Source organism: Lepisma saccharinum, chromosome 17, assembly GCF_977018435.1.
Source record: "Lepisma saccharinum chromosome 17, izLepSacc3.1, whole genome shotgun sequence".
NCBI classification, from domain to species: domain Eukaryota; kingdom Metazoa; phylum Arthropoda; class Insecta; order Zygentoma; family Lepismatidae; genus Lepisma; species Lepisma saccharinum.
The window spans coordinates 14,678,080-14,700,063 of NC_139245.1; the positions used below are offsets into that span (position 1 = coordinate 14,678,080).

General features: G+C 39.0%; 1 protein-coding gene across 10 annotated transcripts in view; it reads right to left on the reverse strand.

Moving 5' to 3' along the window:
* LOC146001539 (uncharacterized) overlaps window positions 1-21,984 on the reverse strand; it is a 480,502-nt gene that overhangs the window by 135,877 nt on the left and 322,641 nt on the right. For all 10 annotated transcript variants that reach the window (XM_083138985.1, XM_083138983.1, XM_083138981.1 and 7 more), the window contains 2 exons: window positions 16,179-16,403; window positions 13,687-13,790 (listed from right to left, as the gene is read on the reverse strand). In XM_083138985.1, coding sequence (XP_082995111.1) covers window positions 13,687-13,790; window positions 16,179-16,403 — 329 coding nt within the window. The remainder of the gene's footprint in view (window positions 1-13,686; window positions 13,791-16,178; window positions 16,404-21,984) is intronic.

Here is a 21,984-nt window from a genome sequence, read left to right on the forward strand (position 1 = left end):
GTTGTATGTGTTGCCTTACCTTACGGCGGTGACCGAACTTGCTACTGAAATACACTGGTCGCCGTAGGGTTAGGCAACACACACAACGCCATGCGGGCTGGCGAGCTTTTCAGGATATAGGTGTGTCATTTTTATTGCCGGTGATTGTACATGCCAGACCTAATTTATTATTATTTAACGTAAAAAGTAGTAAAACAAGTAATAAGAAGTTAAAGAAGATAGTGGGAGAGCTCTTCCACCGAGAGAAAAAGAGGAAGTCGAGAGAGGGGGACGCTTTCTATCTCTCTATTTCCTGCCCCTTTCTTATTATCTTTCTTTTCCTTCTCTATCTATTTTTCTTGTTCTTCTTTCTTCTCTCTCTCTCTCTATTTTACTCCTCTCCTTTCAGAGAAAAAGTGATGTGGTTTTGTTAAATTTCCTCTTACATCTTTCTCCTTATCAAAGTACCGGGTGGCCAGAATTAAAGATATCAAACTCAGAGCCCTCTGTAGCCTGTTTGAGGCATCGTAGAACTCTGAAATTTGGTGAATCCACTATGCAGTCCATGGGGAAGAGGATGGCGATAAAAAAAATAGTTCAATTTTCCGCCGCCAGGTTGAAATGTGGCGCTGTACTTCCATGATGGGTTGTAATAATGACGTAAACTGCTCAATTGGTTATGGATTTGCCTTACCTTGCAATCTTGCATTAAACGAGAGATTATTTTCTTGCAACTTCCAGCCACTAACTAATTAATAACTCAGCTAAATCGCTTAATTATTTGTACAACCCATTTGGGTAACTTTAATTCTGGCCACCCGGCATATAGTCAAGAATGCTAAACTTGTAATATGCATTGTATAACAATGAGCACTGTTTGTTGGAAAAATAATATAATTGTGTAGCAAATACACTCTACATTGGATTCATGTTTTCTAGACGAGTACATACAATCATCTTTCAGACAGATGAGCCCTTTACAATATTTATTTGCTTGTTATTACAATATTTGCTACATAGGGTGTACGAAGTTCAACGTGAAAATATTTTCAAAAGGAAACATCGGGTCACCAGTTGTCCTTCGGTGGTCCAGTTCAGGTATGAGGAATTAAGTACCATATTATTATAGGATTTGAATCGGGAGAATGCGTTTTCCAATCTGTATATCCTGTTACGCGAATTTTGTGACATTATCGTTTCAAAATTTGTACCTTACTTGGGATCTTCTGAGTTTCATATGAGAATCAATTTCAAATTATGTGGGCACTGAAACTCCTGCCCATTCGAATATTAAAATAAAATACTTTATAGACATCGCTATTATTATTATTATTATTATTATTATTCCAATATCGTCTCTTCCCCGAAGCCCGTCATTCTTTCAATATTGTTACTGAATAATACTTTCTGTAATAAACATTGTATTTCGGAATGCAATTGTAATTACTTTCCATGTCAATCGACAAGACATGTCGATAGGACATGTACTTTGATTAGAAAATTAAACGGGCCATGAAATCGCGGCCACAAGGGGCCTCTCAGGTGGTGTTAACGTCACCTCGTAATCAAAAGGTGCAGAGTTCGATTCGGTGGAGGCACATAGTGGTTCGGATCCCACTTTAAACTGTATGTTCGTCCCGAAACAAAGCAACGCATTTATGTATTAACATTTCCTTCGAACGCAGCCGCAGAGTAACAACTCTCGTGTCATTTTCTTTGTTGGCATCTAACAACAATGCCCTGAAAAAAATTTCTCACTTAACACATTAGTACATTGTTAATGTTAGTGTATATAATTATTTTAAATATATTTACTGAAACACTATTACAGTGAATGAAAATTAAATGTATACAGATAATTCAGAAGTAAAAGAAATTGGCTACAATTTTAAAATACGATACAACTTCGTTGATGTAAAATTAACGAAAGGATAAGAACTTACATCACACAACTCTTGTTCTCTATCAATAGTTTCAACTAAGAAGTCACCAGTACTGCCATCTATCGTAATTTTCTGTACACGTAACTATGTTGGACACGAGCGACTAGGGATATACATGCTAACAGCACCAAACCTGGCCACGTACGTATATAATAGCTTAAATAAACAAAATATAACTTGCCAAACCTATTGACATGCTTATTTATGCTATTATATGCCTACGTGGGTAGGTTAGGCAGGCCAGGTTTGGTGCTGTTAGCATGTTGGATGTATGTTGACTTCATGTTGATAAGGGCGTACAAGTTTGGCTTGTAATCAAAGGATTCGCGGTTGGATATTCGAAGGTTCATTTAGAGCCTAAGGCACTTATTTTGTCAATTTTCAAGAAAGGTATAAAAATATATTTTTGATTTCCACTTAAATTTGAATTAGTCAGTAGATACGAAAAAGTTCCCGGAAACTGCGATGGGTAAGAAAAGAACTGGTAATAATGTTTACAATGTCTGGCAACCTTGATTTTTTCCATTCTGTTATAGATGGCTGTTCTACGGCTTCGAAGTTCGAACCGGAACAAAGGCAAAATGGAGATGAAAAATAGACAAAATAAGACTGTGTATACAGTACACACGTAATTCCATTCATCAATAACGGTCATTATGATTCACAAGTCCTTTTTCTTTCTTCTTCCAATAAACCAGATTATAACTTAAAGCCTTAAATGAAATTAGCTAATCTCTTCCTTCACATCAATTAGCACCATGTCTCGCCAAAAAGCAGATTAATTGCCTTGTAATTGTTCGTCACGTTGCTATATAATTCTTGTCACGAATTTCTCAAGGGTTTAGAAAAAGCCGGATATAATGCTCATAAGACTTTTTTACCTCCTAGTTTGACCACCTGTTCGTATGCCATGATTATACTTAATTGAATACGAGGAGAAAAGTGACAACAGGATGCGAGACGTCAACGGGCAGCTAATGAGGAAACTGAATTTCCTTCTTTACCAGGGGAAAATACCCTGGAAAGCGTGTGGTCCAGGAAACCCAGAGTCAAATGTAATGTCAGGAGGATATTTGCCACCGGAAGTTATCTAATACGGCGCCCGGTCTGTTTTAATATTGCCTGGAATTCATAATTATTAGTAGGGCAAGGATTTTCATGACTTAGCATATGTTTTTTGGTAAGGGCGATGTGTTCCCCAAACACATAGAAATTCATATTGTGAGGAAACTAATTGAATTAAGGTCGTTTTTAAGGGCATATTTGGCCATTTCTACGTGAAAGCATATTTTGATGCATTTTCGGTCATATTCAGCATATTTTCGCTTTTTCAAGAAATATGCAGTCATTTTCCAAGTGGATTCGTTCTTACACCCATGTTCACTCGAGATTTTTTTTTTTACTGCAGCAAAATCTTTTTCATTTTTAATTGAAAATTTACAGAAAGTATTAATTGTCACTCCAACTCGGGGCCCATAAGGTGAACTAAAAATAGTACGTATGTGAAAATATTTCAGCATATGTTAGATATTGATGTTTGAAAACAGTTCAGTTATAAGGGCATATTCTTCATATTATAGTGCATATTTTGTAAAATTTTAGATCATAAGAGTTTGCATATTTTGATGATTTTTGGGTCATAAAAATTCTAGCCGTAATTATTAGATATTCCAATCTACTTAATCAGCTGATAGTGTTCTACAAACTGGTACACAACGTCCAATATTTAGATACTGACATACCTAAAACTCATATTTAGCGTCACCTAACGTCAGTAATTTGCAAGAGTGAAGAATTACACACACATATATGTGTGTGTGTACATACATACAAACACACACACTAATTATAAATCAACAGGAATACTAAAAATCAGTTACCTATTGGTTAGATGTGAGTACATTGATTTATAAATTGTTACTATCTTGCGTTGTATATTATTTAGCATATTTGTTTAACAAGGCGGCTCCTGCGTAGTCAAATGGCTAGCGCTCTCGTCTTTGGTGCGAGCGATCCCGGATTCGATTCCCGCTGGGAGCTTCCAAACTTCGGCATTGACTCAGCGTCTCGAGGACAATTGAGAAGCTACTTGAAAGAAGAAGTAGCGGGATCCGATGTCGAAAGCCAGAAAACGGCGGCGATGGGAATCGATGCGTTGACCAAGCATCACAGAATGAAAAATTTAATTCCATATGGCCTGCCTACCGAGGTCGTCTTCATTTAATTATTCTAACAACATCGGTCGGCTGAAGGCGGTCCAACCTTCTAGCTACGTACATTATATACCTGCTTTGCGTTCAACGTTTTCTCCTAGAACTTCTCGCCGACACTATTTGGTACAGCAAATAATGTTTATAAATTGTATGTGATATAGTATGTATAGTTTGTATGACTTAGTTTATTATAATTCCCGCAACTTTCTTTCACCCTAAAACAAAATTTATGGACACACGCAATCCTCAGACCTTCATTCAATTTCCTATCTCATAAGTTCAGGGATCGCAGAGAATGATGAACGACACGCTACTGCCATCTCTCGTCTCGAAGGGAAAGTAAGGCAGGCAGCCACAAGTATCAACAAATGACGCCAGGTGGCTGCACAGGTTGATCAAAGGTAGAATGCCTTCCGGTCGAACATTATCATACAATTACATTTTTTTTAAAAGGACAGTTTTCCAATATGAATGAATATGCATAAAACTAAAAAAATATAATTATATTGTTCTCCAGAAAATCAAAAGCCGTCGCACCTTCTTCGAATATCTCGGAGAGTTTAAAGTGGAATTTTAACCTATGAAATACGTGGACTCCGCCAGGGAATTTCCATCGAGTGGGTTCAAGGGCGGATAAAACACATTCAGGTGGGTTCAGCTTTGGTGATAACGGCTATTAAAACTGACTGACATATTATCTCTCTCTATTTCTGCCCGTCTTACTTTCTTTCATCTCTTCTTTTACTTTTCCTATATTTTTCTTCATTTCCCTTTCTTCTTCGACCTCTTATCCTCTCTCCCTTCTATTCCTATTTCACATGATTTCCTTTTCCTCTCTACCTGCCTTTTTCATTTATTTCATTTTCTTTTTCCTCATTCACTTCCTTTCTTTCGCCGTTCATTCGCTTTATTTTTCACTTCCATTATTTCCCCCCTCTCTCAATTTCAATCTCTATTTCTTTGGCTCACTTTCTTTTGTTTTTCTCTTTTTTCCCTTCTGCGTGTATATGTCAGTATTGTTAAAGGTCCAGCAATTTTATATAAATTCAATTCCGGTTCAGGAGAGAAAATCAGCAAGCGTCAATGAGTTCTGGAACGTAAAGTACCTTTCTATCTGTAAAGTATTTCAATTCGGTCCAGGAAGCTTCTTTCGGGATCATTTTAGATACGGCCCAGGAAGCTTTATTTATGGATCAATTTAGATACGGTCCAGGAAGCTTTTCTCTGGATCAATTTAGATACGGTCCAGGAAGCTTTTTTCGGGATCAATTTAGATACGGTCCAGGAAGCTTTTCTCTGGATCAATTTAGATACGGTCCAGGAAGCTTTTCTCTGGATCAATTTAGATACGGTCCAGGAAGCTTTTCTCTGGATCAATTTAGATACGGTCCAGGATGCTTCTCTCTGGATCAATTTAGATACGGTCCAGGAAGCTTTTCTCTGGATCAATTTAGATACGGTCCAGGAAGCTTTTCTCTGGATCAATTTAGATACGGTCCAGGAAGCTTTTCTCTGGATCAATTTAGATACGGTCCAGGAAGCTTTTCTCTGGATCAATTTAGATACGGTCCAGGAAGCTTTTCTCTGGATCAATTTAGATACGGTCCAGGAAGCTTTTCTCTGGATCAATTTAGATACGGTCCAGGATGCTTTTTTCGGGATCAATTTAGATACGGTCCAGGAAGCTTTTCTCTGGATCAATTTAGATACGGTCCAGGAAGCTTTTCTCTGGATCAATTTAGATACGGTCCAGGATGCTTTTTTCGGGATCAATTTAGATACGGTCCAGGATGCTTTTCTCTGGATCAATTTAGATACGGTCCAGGAAGCTTTTCTCTGGATCAATTTAGATACGGTCCAGGAAGCTTTTTTCGGGATCAATTTAGATACGGTCCAGGAAGCTTTTCTCTGGATCAATTTAGATACGGTCCAGGAAGCTTTTCTCTGGATCAATTTAGATACGGTCCAGGATGCTTTTCTCTGGATCAATTTAGATACGGTCCAGGAAGCTTTTCTCTGGATCAATTTAGATACGGTCCAGGAAGCTTTTCTCTGGATCAATTTAGATACGGTCCAGGAAGCTTTTCTCTGGATCAATTTAGATACGGTCCAGGAAGCTTTTCTCTGGATCAATTTAGATACGGTCCAGGAAGCTTTTCTCTGGATCAATTTAGATACGGTCCAGGAAGCTTTTCTCTGGATCAATTTAGATACGGTCCAGGAAGCTTTTCTCTGGATCAATTTAGATACGGTCCAGGATGCTTTTTTCGGGATCAATTTAGATACGGTCCAGGAAGCTTTTCTCTGGATCAATTTAGATACGGTCCAGGAAGCTTTTCTCTGGATCAATTTAGATACGGTCCAGGATGCTTTTCTCTGGATCAATTTAGATACGGTCCAGGAAGCTTTTCTCTGGATCAATTTAGATACGGTCCAGGAAGCTTTTCTCTGGATCAATTTAGATACGGTCCAGGAAGCTTTTCTCTGGATCAATTTAGATACGGTCCAGGAAGCTTTTCTCTGGATCAATTTAGATACGGTCCAGGAAGCTTTTCTCTGGATCAATTTAGATACGGTCCAGGAAGCTTTTCTCTGGATCAATTTAGATACGGTCCAGGATGCTTTTTTCGGGATCAATTTAGATACGGTCCAGGAAGCTTTTCTCTGGATCAATTTAGATACGGTCCAGGAAGCTTTTCTCTGGATCAATTTAGATACGGTCCAGGATGCTTTTTTCGGGATCAATTTAGATACGGTCCAGGATGCTTTTCTCTGGATCAATTTAGATACGGTCCAGGAAGCTTTTCTCTGGATCAATTTAGATACGGTCCAGGAAGCTTTTCTCTGGATCAATTTAGATACGGTCCAGGATGCTTTTTTCGGGATCAATTTAGATACGGTCCAGGAAGCTTTTCTCTGGATCAATTTAGATACGGTCCAGGAAGCTTTTCTCTGGATCAATTTAGATACGGTCCAGGAAGCTTTTCTCTGGATCAATTTAGATACGGTCCAGGAAGCTTTTCTCTGGATCAATTTAGATACGGTCCAGGATGCTTTTTTCGGGATCAATTTAGATACGGTCCAGGATGCTTTTCTCTGGATCAATTTAGATACGGTCCAGGAAGCTTTTCTCTGGATCAATTTAGATACGGTCCAGGAAGCTTTTCTCTGGATCAATTTAGATACGGTCCAGGATGCTTTTTTCGGGATCAATTTAGATACGGTCCAGGAAGCTTTTCTCTGGATCAATTTAGATACGGTCCAGGAAGCTTTTTTCGGAATCAATTTAGATACGGTCCAGGAAGCTTTTTTCGGAATCAATTTAGATACGGTCCAGGAAGCTTTTCTCTGGATCAATTTAGATACGGTCCAGGAAGCTTTTCTCTGGATCAATTTAGATACGGTCCAGGATGCTTTTTTCGGGATCAATTTAGATACGGTCCAGGAAGCTTTTCTCTGGATCAATTTAGATATGGTCCAGGATGCTTTTTTCGGGATCAATTTAGATACGGTCCAGGATGCTTTTTTCGGGATCAATTTAGATACGGTCCAGGAAGCTTTTCTCTGGATCAATTTAGATACGGTCCAGGATGCTTTTTCGGGATCAATTTAGATACGGTCCAGGATGCTTTTCTCTGGAACAATTTAGATACGGTCCAGGAAGCTTTTCTCTGGATCAATTTAGATATGGTCCAGGATGCTTTTTTCGGGATCAATTTAGATACGGTCCAGGATGCTTTTTTCGGGATCAATTTAGATACGGTCCAGAAGCTTTTCTCTGGATCAATTTAGATACGGTCCAGGAAGCTTTTCTCTGGATCAATTTAGATATGGTCCAGGATGCTTTTCTCTGGATCAATTTAGATATGGTCCAGGATGCTTCTTTCGGGATCAATTTAGATACGGTCCAGGAAGCTTTTCTCTGGATCAATTTAGATACGGTCCAGGATGCTTTTTTCGGGATCAATTTAGATACGGTCCAGGAAGCTTTTCTCTGGATCAATTTAGATACGGTCCAGGAAGCTTTTCTCGGGATCAATTTAGATACGGTCCAGGAAGCTTTTTTCGGGATCAATTTAGATACGGTCCAGGAAGCTTTTCTCTGGATCAATTTAGATACGGTCCAGGAAGCTTTTCTCTGGATCAATTTAGATACGGTCCAGGATGCTTTTTTCGGGATCAATTTAGATACGGTCCAGGAAGCTTTTCTCTGGATCAATTTAGATACGGTCCAGGAAGCTTTTCTCTGGATCAATTTAGATACGGTCCAGGATGCTTTTTTCGGGATCAATTTAGATACGGTCCAGGATGCTTTTCTCTGGATCAATTTAGATACGGTCCAGGAAGCTTTTCTCTGGATCAATTTAGATACGGTCCAGGAAGCTTTTCTCTGGATCAATTTAGATACGGTCCAGGAAGCTTTTCTCTGGATCAATTTAGATACGGTCCAGGATGCTTTTTTCGGGATCAATTTAGATACGGTCCAGGAAGCTTTTCTCTGGATCAATTTAGATACGGTCCAGGAAGCTTTTTTCGGAATCAATTTAGATACGGTCCAGGAAGCTTTTCTCTGGATCAATTTAGATACGGTCCAGGAAGCTTTTCTCGATCAATTTAGATACGGTCCAGGATGCTTTTTTCGGGATCAATTTAGATACGGTCCAGGAAGCTTTTCTCTGGATCAATTTAGATATGGTCCAGGATGCTTTTTTCGGGATCAATTTAGATACGGTCCAGGATGCTTTTTTCGGGATCAATTTAGATACGGTCCAGAAGCTTTTCTCTGGATCAATTTAGATACGGTCCAGGATGCTTTTTTCGGGATCAATTTAGATACGGTCCAGGAAGCTTTTCTCTGGATCAATTTAGATACGGTCCAGGATGCTTTTCTCTGGATCAATTTAGATACGGTCCAGGATGCTTTTTTCGGGATCAATTTAGATACGGTCCAGGAAGCTTTTCTCTGGATCAATTTAGATACGGTCCAGGAAGCTTTTTTCGGGATCAATTTAGATCCGGTCCAGGAAGCTTTTCTCTGGATCAATTTAGATACGGTCCAGGAAGCTTTTTTCGGGTCAATTTAGATATGGTCCAGGATGCTTTTTTCGGGATCAATTTAGATACGGTCCAGTAAGCTTTTCTCTGGATCAATTTAGATACGGTCCAGGAAGCTTTTCTCTGGATCAATTTAGATACGGTCCAGGAAGCTTTTCTCTGGATCAATTTAGATACGGTCCAGGATGCTTTTTTCAGGATCAATTTAGATACGGTCCAGGATGCTTTTCTCTGGATCAATTTAGATACGGTCCAGGAAGCTTTTCTCTGGATCAATTTAGATACGGTCCAGGAAGCTTTTTTCGGGATCAATTTAGATACGGTCCAGGAAGCTTTTCTCTGGATCAATTTAGATACGGTCCAGGAAGCTTTCTCTGGATCAATTTAGATACGGTCCAGGAAGCTTTCTCTGGATCAATTTAGATATGGTCCAGGATGCATTTTTCGGGATCAATTTAGATACGGTCCAGGAAGCTTTTCTCTGGATCAATTTAGATACGGTCCAGGAAGCTTTTCTCTGGATCAATTTAGATACGGTCCAGGAAGCTTTTCTCTGGATCAATTTAGATACGGTCCAGGATGCTTTTCTCTGGATCAATTTAGATACGGTCCAGGAAGCTTTTCTCTGGATCAATTTAGATACGGTCCAGGAAGCTTTTCTCTGGATCAATTTAGATACGGTCCAGGAAGCTTTTCTCTGGATCAATTTAGATACGGTCCAGGATGCTTTTTTTCGGGATCAATTTAGATACGGTCCAGGAAGCTTTTCTCTGGATCAATTTAGATACGGTCCAGGAAGCTTTTTTCGTGATCAATTTAGATACGGTCCAGGAAGCTTTTCTCTGGATCAATTTAGATTCGGTCCAGGAAGCTTTTCTCTGGATCAATTTAGATACGGTCCAGGATGCTTTTTTCGGGATCAATTTAGATACGGTCCAGGATGCTTTTCTCTGGATCAATTTAGATACGGTCCAGGATGCTTTTCTCTGGATCAATTTAGATACGGTCCAGGAAGCTTTTCTCTGGATCAATTTAGATACGGTCCAGGATGCTTTTTTCGGGATCAATTTAGATACGGTCCAGGATGCTTTTCTCTGGATCAATTTAGATACGGTCCAGGAAGCTTTTCTCTGGATCAATTTAGATACGGTCCAGGATGCTTTTTTCGGGATCAATTTAGATACGGTCCAGGAAGCTTTTCTCTGGATCAATTTAGATACGGGCCAGGAAGCTTTTCTCTGGATCAATTTAGATACGGTCCAGAAAGCTTTTATCTGGATCAATTTAGATACGATCCAGGATGCTTTTCTCTGGATCAATTTAGATACGGTCCAGGATGCTTTTTTCGGGATCAATTTAGATACGGTCCAGGAAGCTTTTCTCTGGATCAATTTAGATACGGTCCAGGATGTTTTTTTCGGGATCAATTTAAATACGGTCCAGCAACTTTTTTTTCCGGATCAGTTTAATTAGGGTCCAAGTTCCGTATTGAAGTGAAACAATACGCAATTGGGACCGAATTTAAATTGTGCGAGAATAAAGGTTCCGGTCCTATGGCGGAACCCAATAGAACCCATTGGAATTTACGGGTTCTTGGGCCTTTAACGACCCTGGTAAATGCACTTCTATTGTAACGAAAATTTGAAATTGAAAATTTCTTAAGTATACTAGTATGGTTGGCAGGAGGGTGGGCCGATATTACTTCTCAGTAGGATGAAGCCCACCTTCCCCCAACCGATACTTATACGTGCCTCAACTGGGAGTCGATTTGGAGAATACCAGGTTAGCAGACGATAGCGCCTTACTCCCCTAAGCTGTAGTCGCATTTTCTGCTTTCATTCGTGCACGCTCGGAAGAAATGAGCTTGGGAGTTCTCACGTGGAATCGAGGAGCCATGACCAAACATGAAGCAGCTCTCTCATGCACGAGACGCTTGACTGATAAAGTAAGCATGATGTATTTCACACTTTTGCAACAAAAGAAGTCATTTTCCCACGTATATGTCGAGGCTTCTTAACCTTCACCTTAGTTCTTGAACCTGTGTCAGGATAGCTTTCCTTCTTTATCCATCTTCATCGTCCATTATACATTTTTTGACTGTTGTGATACTGTTTATTACCCTCAGCCAGTCCAGTAGCTAGATATTTTGGCGCCATAGGCAGGATTGTGGTTTGACGTCACCCTCCTCTCACTACCAAGCACCGACATGTGCTACATGTTCGATACTTTCTTCTTCTGGCATAGTTTGTAATATTTACATCCTACAAATTGTGAATTGAGAAAGCAAAGAAAAACTCATTGAAAATAATATAGGTAATATTTAAATTTCTACGTCGCATTTTCTGACTGTATCTTAAAGAAATAAATATATCGCGCCTTAGACTTCGGCCCCCTCGCTACGGATCTGCCCTAAGTTCTAGAAAATGCTTTAAAAAACTACAAACAGTCCTGGGTGTAACAACCGCGTTGATTTTAATTGGGATCATTACAGCCAAGAAGTGTACGTACGTGACTGTATATACTTTCCGACCGCGGTAGACAAGACCAACTCGAGAGGGCGATTCTACACGCGACAGGGAAGTTACGTAGAAACATGCACGAAACAACGCTGTATGTTTCTGATTGAGTGTTTAGTTTGTTCGCGTTCGTTTGTTTTGTTTATTATCGCTCGCTGTTGTGTGTTGACTTTTACAACTCTTAACTCCTATCTTGACCTATTTTACCGGCGACGTTACTATATAGTTTCAGCAGCAGATGATTTTCACGGAACCTGTTCCACCCCGATTTTGCCAGTGGACTCGTTAGAGCATTCGTACCTGCGTCGATGGTCGCGAGCAGACAGAATATACAGGCATTGATGTGCGCAGACCCTCTTAATAGGAGGGGGGGGGGGCAAAGCCTTGATGAAAGTATACTCTGGGAAGAAAAGCCTAATTTTATCTCACTGTTTAAGTTTTATCGCATTGACGGGTGTGTGTGTATATGTGTATATATATATATATATATATATATATATATATATATATATATATATATATATATATATATAAATGTGCGCGGCCCTTATCCTCCAAACAATTGTTCATGCATTTAAGAGAAAACCGTTTAACAGCAGTAGGTTCTCTCCCTGTTAATTTACAATGTATTAGAGTAAAGAAATTGCGAGCAAGAAAATTTTCAGATTCAAATTTTTGCAAATGAAAACAATATTGATTTAATATGGCTCAAAATTTTCATGAAGCGCTATGGCAATTCCTTTTACAATTATTTTAATTTAGATTGTTCGGCGTCCAGGCCAAACTCCCCCCGACCACTAGGTACGGCTCTGAACTTGACAAGGCTTCAAGACAAGCAGATATTGCGAGTGAAGCGAGCAAGAAAATTTTACGAAATGTATTTTTATTCGTTTAAAATTTGAAATCGAGGGGGCAATTGCAGCTCTGTGCTCCCCTGCAGGTGCTCTTGACTGTCGGGAAGAAATAATGCAAAAAGACGTGAAAACTAATTCAATCTTGAGTATCCTTTTGTCCTGCTAGTCTTGTTTTCCTTTACTTCCATGTTTGCCCCACCTAAAATTGATTCCTGTCCAAGTTTGGGGGACAATGCCTACTGCTCCCTGTGGTTGCGACCCTTCCACCGTAGTTGCTTTGAACTTTCAACAGCTTGAAAATAATTAATTTTTTAAGAGTATAATATTGTTTAATAACGGCGTTAAGATTCCTCTATCCTAAATTTCTATGTGAAAATATAATAATATAGGGGTATCGACGTCTGGAAGGGGGGGGCAAGGATGGCCACATCTCTCCCTTGGAAAACGAATGTAACCTAACAGTACATTTACACACCTATAATTTGATTTTAGTCATAGTAATTTACTTCAGGAGGTGTTTTTGAGGGGGCAACACTAACCATTATCAGGGTAATTTGCCCCATGGAAAAATAACTTTCTTGTCCCTCCGTGGAAAAAATATGCGGACGTCCATGATTGGGGGGGGGGCATTTGCCCCCTTGCCCCCCGTGGGCACGCCTATAGGGTTATTCAAAAAGAAATTCACACTTTTGAATTATTCTACCTTGTGTTGTTAATGAGCAGTGCTAATATGTTATGTATGTATGAAAAGAGTAACTCAAAAAGTTTCATTTCAGTGAACGGTAGTACCTGACAGTGACGCCACGTGGCCATTAGAAATAACTGCATCACGCTTCCTTGAAAAGTCACGAAGCGCCACTGGGCGCGCGTGTGTGGCTTCTTTAATTCTCTTCCATTCTCTATGGCTTCCTTCATCTATCTTCTTTCCATTCTCCCTAAAAACATTTATTATGACGACATGTAAACATTCCATTTTTCGATGTTGACCTTTGAAAAAATTTCTCTGGGCGGCCACGCCTTACAACCACATCAGAACATTTAGGAATAACTTAACATAATTTCGCTCTTCTTATGCGCTAAAAAAAAATCACCCGCCCTGTGAAATTCCTATTCAAACAGTACTTACTTCGTTTTCGTGTTGAACCCGTGGAAGATTTCACGGATCCGAAGCCATTGAAACGTCGATGCAGCTGGTCGTAGAACCACTGACCCGACTGGAGTTTAACTTCCCTGAAAACGATAAAGAAAAACTATATCAACTGCGAGTGTATAAAGTACGTAATTAATGCACAGTGACGTTCCCAGCGCATAAGGATGGTTAGCGATATATCATGCTTAAGCTTTCTTTTTCTTAAAGAAAAGAAAAAAGTGGATGGGAGAATTGATTTAAATCACTTTAACGAAATAATTTATAGAATAATGTACATAAAGATTTTGTAGATATCACAATCACTTTTGATGAAAGTACATTAATCTCGTAATCATTTAATGGTGATTAGTAGGTTCCAAGATAGGAAAATAAAGGAAATAAAATGTAGGTGCTGATGGTGTGAAGCTCATACGAAAGGAAACTTTTTATAGATAAAAATAGCAAACATTTTGTGTAGAAAAATATACAAACTACTAATCATGTTAAACAATAAATAGTGTGATTATCATTAAACTGTAAATTTACATGGCAGCTGATATTTTTCAAACTATCATTAAAAAAATCTCCATAATTCAGCTACAAAGACTACAAAAATGTTTATGTTAATATTTTAAGTTACAATTATAGAGAACACCCAGAATGTTTCATTTCCACTGGAACAAAAGTTACTGAAATTATTTTAGTTTCATTAACTCACACAACAAACATTTCCATAGTAGGAACAGTATCAGAAACAGAAAAATGTATATTTCCGTATATTTTTATTTGCTTTAATCAAACTGTTGAAACATTTTACAGGGCCGTTTCGTTTATAAGAAAAAGCCTTTCTATAAAAGAACATACAGTCTGTAACAAAATAATTGCACCACCGCTAAGAATGCAGCCAACCTATGTGGCATACTGTAGACAAGTTGCTGACACAGGCCCACATCCAATTCATGGTACCACGTGGCATCTGGATTCTTATTTTGTTATTTCATGTTTCTCTTGATGTTCAATGGGTTATTGCCCCGCCACTTGCCCCCCGCCCCCCATTCGTGTGCACGTCTATGCATTGGTGGTCACATCTTCTACCCCAACAGCCGAGTTCTGCGCTAACCACTCCTCACGGTGATCGGCGAAATACAGATGTTATTCCCTGTTCATAGTTTGAGCAGATACATTGAGTTTTGCTAGCAAAAATTGTGGTTGAAATGTGATTTATTAATAATAATATCAGCTTGTTCAAAATCAACATGCAATGATTATTTTACCGAAAATAAATGTTAAAAGGTCAATATCCAGGCTATTTTGTTACAAACTGTATGTATATCTATCTATATGATGCCAAAAATCAAACAAGTAATTTTAAGCGTTTTTTTTTAAAAAAATCTATTTTAATATAAAAAATCAACAAAAATTATTTTTTAAATAAAAATCATGATTCTTATCCACCCTGGGTGAAAGGGGTGCATCCAGATGACAACCTCCCTGGGCTGCACTTTTGCAGAATAACAAGGCTCTGGCGTCTGGATACCCCCCACTTTAATCGTCTGCGATATTTCTGTTGTGTGCTGTCCATGTGCGTTTGCGATTGTCCTTCATCTACTACAACTTATCACCATTAATATTCATCTTTGCGGTTAGCTGAAAGTTGCATAAAACCGAAGTAAAATAAATGAAATCAATCAACCTAACGGAAATAAGCAGCCATTCTTTTTGGAAGTTCTCAAAAAAAGACTCTCTCCTGTCCTATTCGCATACAGAAAACTTGAAGAATGAGGTATTATGTATGCTTGTGCTTTCAATTAATTGTGATTAAATCGATTCTTCATCACCTTTTGTTTAATTTTTTTAAAATATGTTGTTGTAAACCAATTCTGAGCTGGATTAAGTATGGACGTTTTCTGAGTGTTCTTATAAAATTTCTCAAGTTATAATGCAAATTAATAAAATACAACCAAAATAATTAAGAAAATTCGGGCAATTCATCAGTAGCACCACTTCTCCAATGTCGACATATTATTTTGCAAAAGTTGGTAATCTTCCTAGATATGCCTGTAACAATTTCACAAAGTGAGTCAGGCTCTCTTATTTTTGAGCTTCATTGAATTGAAAAATAGAATTAATTCGCTAGAATTCCCTATTTATTTTTTTAAAAAATCTGGTGGTTTCAGGTCAGGTCATCTGACATTTTTCACCTAATTGTGTCAATAATACTCCCCCCACATTAAAGAAACATTTATATATGCACATGCATTATCCTATCAATTATAAGAGCCTTCCCGATGGCGTAGTGGTAACGACGTCGCCTTCTATTAAAGGGGTTCGATTCCACTTGAAACTGTAGTTCCAGTCCCAATTAGATCTGTACATAAAGTGGACTTAAATACTCTTCTCAGTTATTAAAAAGTGGTTCCTTATGAGCGACATTGAAACATTTACCGCAATGTCTACAATAATAATAAAGTAGTTGGACTGTAATGTACCTTTCCTTGATGCAGGCGTTGCACACGAAGACCGCCTTGCTCCTATCCCACTCGCAGCAGTTTCGGCATACGTTGAAGCCGCAGTCCTCACACGTCAGTCTTTTGTTCACGAGGAAGGAGAACGGCTGGCGACACCTGACGCAGGCCCGCTCGTTCAGTCGCCGCTGCCTCGCTAGCTCTGCCTCCCGCGCTTCCTCTTCCTCCTGGAGCGCCGCCCGAAGCTTACTGGAAAAGAAAAACGGAATGTAAGTTATCTGGAGAAACTGTCCCGATCATTACAATATTCTAAATCAATGCATTCTAGTTCTACATTGATTTTCATATACAGGGTGTTTCAAAAAGAATCATCCGATTTGAAAAGGCTTTATTTAGGAAACCAATGAACATAGAATCTTGCAGTAAGTTGTAAAATACATGTTTTGATTTGTTGCAGGTAGATCCATCCCTTCCTGGTGCAGCTCACTCTTTAGTCCGCATCAAGAAGGCAATCCAGCAACAGAAAGTTTTCTGCGTTCTCCGCTTCAACAAATGTGAGTCCATTACAGCTGTGCATCGTGACTTTCGTCGTAAATACGGTGCTACACCACCTACTGCTCACAGTATTCGACGTTGCGCAGTTGTAAAGAACTCACATTTCTTGAAGCAGAGCATGCAGAATGCTTCCTGTTGCTGGGTTGCCTTCTTGATGCGGACTAAAGATTGAGCTGCACCAGTAAAAGCACTTACCTGCAACAAATCAAAACCTACTGTAAGTAAAACTTGATGCTCCAATATGTATTTTGTCTACATGATGTCACAAATGAGATCTTGTACACTATGTGCTTACAATTGGTCTCCTAAATATAGCCCTTTCAAATCGGATGATTCTTTTTGAAACACCTATATTGAGTTAGCACTAAGATATGGCTTACTTTTTTCCGTCCACTGCATTTTGAAGTCAATGTAAACAAGAGCGCATGGCCTGTGAGAATAGCTGCTTGCCTATTGATCCATAACTCAGCTCATCCACTATTCCGCTGGCCACCAAGGTCAACGGACTTGACCCATGCGATATTTTGTTGGGTTCTTCGGTGTCAAATCAGATTCACACCTTTCCCGAAACGTAACTTCACTAAAGCAGATGATTTAAGGCTTATCTGGATCTTTGGCTGGCACCAGAGAAGCTATTCTCGAAATTTCCCTTTCCTTACGAAAAACCACTATGATATTACAAAATCTAAAAATTTATATTTGCTTAAAATTTCCTCTAGAGCATCCACGTGAATGTTTACGTGATTTCCTTTCGCTCTTGTCTACACATCCGCAATAGTTTCGTGACTACGTAAGCCTATTAAACTACAGCAAAAGCAAATCACACAAAGAATTACGCGAATGCTCTAGAAAATTCTAAGCATGTATAATTTTTCAGATTTTGGAATATTAAGCCGTTTTTTCAAAGAAGAGGAAAATTCGAACACGGCTACGCTGGTGTCGGCCTAAGATCCAGCTGAGCTATATGCTTAGGGGAAAGATATCTGTGAAACAGCTTGTATTTTAACAAGTCACGTGTATTTGTTTACATTCACGTCATTCTTACAACAGAAGGGGAATAATTGAAAAGTACAATGTGTCTGACAAGTTTTTCGGTATGTATTGAACAATCAAAAAATATATAAATATACGTGTATTTTAATCAAAATTCACACAAATTCTTGCTGCTTTCAAAGTGCTAATTCGATGTACATTTTCAGTTGTCTGAATGCCGGGATAGTACTTGACACTTGTTCTAAGTTAACGTGGATGATACATTATACGCGCGCACCTGGATGGATAATATTGGGAACAAAGTAAGACAAGAACTTAGAGGGTGAACCTGAAACATCAGAAGCGATCGTAGAACCGAACTGAACTGCAACCCCCTAATTAGATTTGAGTTTGAGTTGGTGTTTTAAGTCCACTTTATGCACAATAAGGCTAATCGGGACTGGACCTACGGTTTAAAGTGGGATCCGAACCACTGTGCCATGTGCCTCCACCGGGTATCGAACCCGGGACCCCTTGACTGCAAGGCGACGACGCTACCACTGCGCCATCGGGGAGGCCCTACCTAATTAGATTTGTATGTGTGTGCGTGCAAAAAATAATGAAAACATTAATGTGGATTTAAAAATAGTCCCTTGTTACGGTGCAGAAATAAAACTTGCTTAAAAAAATAAGCACCCTGAAAGAATATCCCCTAAGTTGGCCCTTGAGAGGTAGAAGTGTGCTTCCTCCTAAAGTCTCTGTAAGGGGCACCTCAAAAACCACCTCAGAGGCGGAGTAGCACAGAGCACGACGACGCCAAGGGTTCCGGGTTCGAATCCCGGCCTGGACATGGGTGTTCTTTGAACCTCTTCATCACTTTCACACATCATTACCCATCCTCATCTTCGCGATTAGGCAAAAGTAGCAGAAAAGTGAAGTAAAAATAAACCAATAAATCAAATCAATTAAAATAACCATTGTTAACTGAGAGTGGATATTGGGGGAAGGGGTACGAAGGTACTCAGCCCTCCTTGAGATATTTGGGAGACAGTCTTCACTTATGATTCCATCTCTAGTTCGATCTGCTGTCCAATCAGACAACAAATGATTTAACTGTTCATACCCAGGCATGGACGTCCACAGGAGGGGCAAGGAAGGTATTTTTTTCCGGGGGGGGCAAACAAGGCACATTTTCTTCAAAAAGTGTTGTTCTCTAAAAAAAACATTGCTTAAATTTGAATTTATGATGTTCATGCAATAATTAACACATATTAATGTGGCTAAAATGAAATTATGTGTGTGAAATACATCATTTTTGGTTGACTTTCAATTTCCATGGGGGGCCACGCCCCCCCCCCCCTTGCCTCCCCTTCCGGACGCTCATGTACCCAGGGGTTGAATCCCGACCTGGGCATGGATATTTGTCAGTGTCCATTCATCTATTTCATCATATCACTCATACCAATCTTCGCAAATTAGCCAAAAGTGGCACAAAAAGCGAAGTAAAATAAAGCAAATAAATCAATAAATAAACTGTTCATGCATTAACCTTTCTTGTTTCTATATACATGAGAACTTGCTACAAGGAAACATTAGCTAACATCTATAAAAACGCAAGGGTCGTCCTCGATCACCTCTTGTTACTGTTGAATCCATTTACTCATGGTCAACGTCCGCTCAAGCCACGAAAGCAAACATTATGCTTTCCAACTGTGCAAACACAAGGTACAAGATAACATGTTTCTCAAAAGGATTTTAAACAGCAAGGTTGACGACTGGGCCCAAGGTCCAAAGAAGAAACCCTTTCAAGCCCACGCCATGACTGTGCCACAAACGCAAACAAATGCTGGGAAAAATAACATTCCGCTATATTGTAAACTTCTTGAAGGATTGGAAATATCTCAACACGTATAAGGGAAAAAGTTAAGTAAAGTATCTATGACATAAATACAATGTCAGACCAAATTTCACGGAAAGCTTTCTCTTCTTATCATTCCATCAGATTTCTACAAACGTATTCGGTGTTCCTAATTCAATCCTATGTTTTCTTGTTTTGACTCCTTTATTTTTCTCAAGAACCTAAATAAATTGAATTTTAGTTATATTTTTTCTTTGAGGACCTGATGGTTTTCTATTTACCATTTTCTATTTCAATACAACCACAACTTTCTTTCGTGCAGGGTTTACGTCATTTGAACATCCATTTTAAAAACACATAATATATACACTACTTGGAAATAGAAAATCACCAAATCCGAAAGGAAAAAAAAACAACAAGTAAAACTCAAGTTTATTTTGGTCCTTGAGAAAAATAAGGAGTCAAAATACGTCAGTGGCCCTACGATCTGTCAATACGTGACATTGTAACCTGTGATGTGTAGTAACACTCCTTCCATCTTTAAACGCTTGTTCAATCATTGGTATCTACAACTATATTTCTGAAGAGGACCGAACAAAGTGCCTCAGTGTAATAATAATCCTAATAATGTTTAAATAATGTTGAAAAGATTAAATAACTATTAGTATTGAAACAGGTCAATTATTATTATTACATGAACAGAGTAAAAAATATTATATAAGAATAGAGATACTTGCATAACAGCTCATGTTCATTATCTTGCTCATGCCTAGAGACATAACTATAGTTATGTTTATTTGCCTTGACTCATCTCACCCAACAGGTCGTTAGGTGCCAAGGCTTGCCCCTAGTTGATAACTTCCTGGAGACGAGGCCTGATCGAAAACGTTTATTATCCCACATAACTATAGTTACCATAACTAAAACTAAATTTTTTATAAAAAACGACTGTCATACAGACTGTCATACAAAATAAATTAATGTAAAAAACTTTTAAAATCGAATTGAGTAACAAAAAGGTTGTTAGGCCCAGCTGATGAAAAGTAGTCCTATTAGTAGTAGTTGGACACGCATATTTTTGCAGGCACTGTCAATGCTAAATTGTATAATTACAATGTAATCACTCTTGCGTAGGTTCTGTGGAAATAAATCAAATTCATATTATACAACAGTAAACAAGTAGCTGGCCTTCATGGAGGAACTGTTAGCACAGCGTGCTACAGGTATCCCGGGTTCGAATCCTACCCTGGCCATGGGGTTTCTTTGCGAGTGTGCCTTCATCAATTTCATCATATCATTACTAATCCTTATCTTCGCGATTAGCCAAAAGTGGCAGAAAAGCGAAGTAAAATAAACAAAATCAATCATTCTGTAAACAAGTGTAGTGCGTTCGTTTTGGATCTGGGCAGAGATAGCGTGTGAACAACTCTTATAACACAGGTTAGTACTTAGTACTCGCTATGCAGTATAACTACATATAATTGTCTGCATGCATGTGCGTAAATAAACGAGATGCGGGACGAAAATGCCGGCTATGTCACGCGCTATCTCGGCCCAGGAGACGAGGCCTGCTGTACGAACGCACTGTATTTTGCCTATTTAACTTTGGACTTCTTAAACTCTTTCTGGGGGGTTGGATCCCCTGGACCCTCTTCTAAATACGTCCTTGCTGGTACACGAAATGGCCTAGAAAACTTACTTCTTTGCTGGATAATGGTAACATTCTTTAGTTTCTTGATCTTTAGTACAGTTGTGGAAGCATTGAAAACACCATCTTGTACTTCTTGTTTCATTTCGTTCTTCCTCTTTTCACTGGGGCAGGTTACAGCGACCTTGATTCCGTTTAATGACGCCACGTAATACACCGGAAGTCGGGCCCATAAAGCGTGTTTTCCCCTCAGGAACTATGGGAAAACCGCGAGATACAAGCACCAACGCCTCTCCTCACTTTCTCCCATCTTTGTCCTGCTTGAAGTTTGAAGACATTATGCAAACGACTTTGGAAGCAAGTTCGCAAGAGCCGCGTGCAAGACTACTGGAGAAAAATGAGCTTCAACGCTCCTTGGACAACCGTCACAGTGGCCGCGCATTGTTCAAGCGAGTCAATGAATCCAATTTCGTGACGAACATGGAGTAATTACTTTGTTTATTTAATTATTATGCTCTCATTTAAATACCAAACGTGTTTTGACCGTTTGCAGCTTTCAAGGTTGTCGGGGCGACGTTCCCTGAGAAAAATGCTTCGTATGAGATCTACAATGAAGACAACATGTGAGCATGGATCATTATATTTCATTCCTTGCGCTGTTTCAAGCAGGGACGTGCGTCTACGCGTAAGCAACGATAGCTATGCGTAGATAATGTAGACCAGAGATCGCCAAATTCAGTCCGAACCAAGTGTCTCACATGTGATAATGATAATAATAATAGTTTATTTTCATTGCT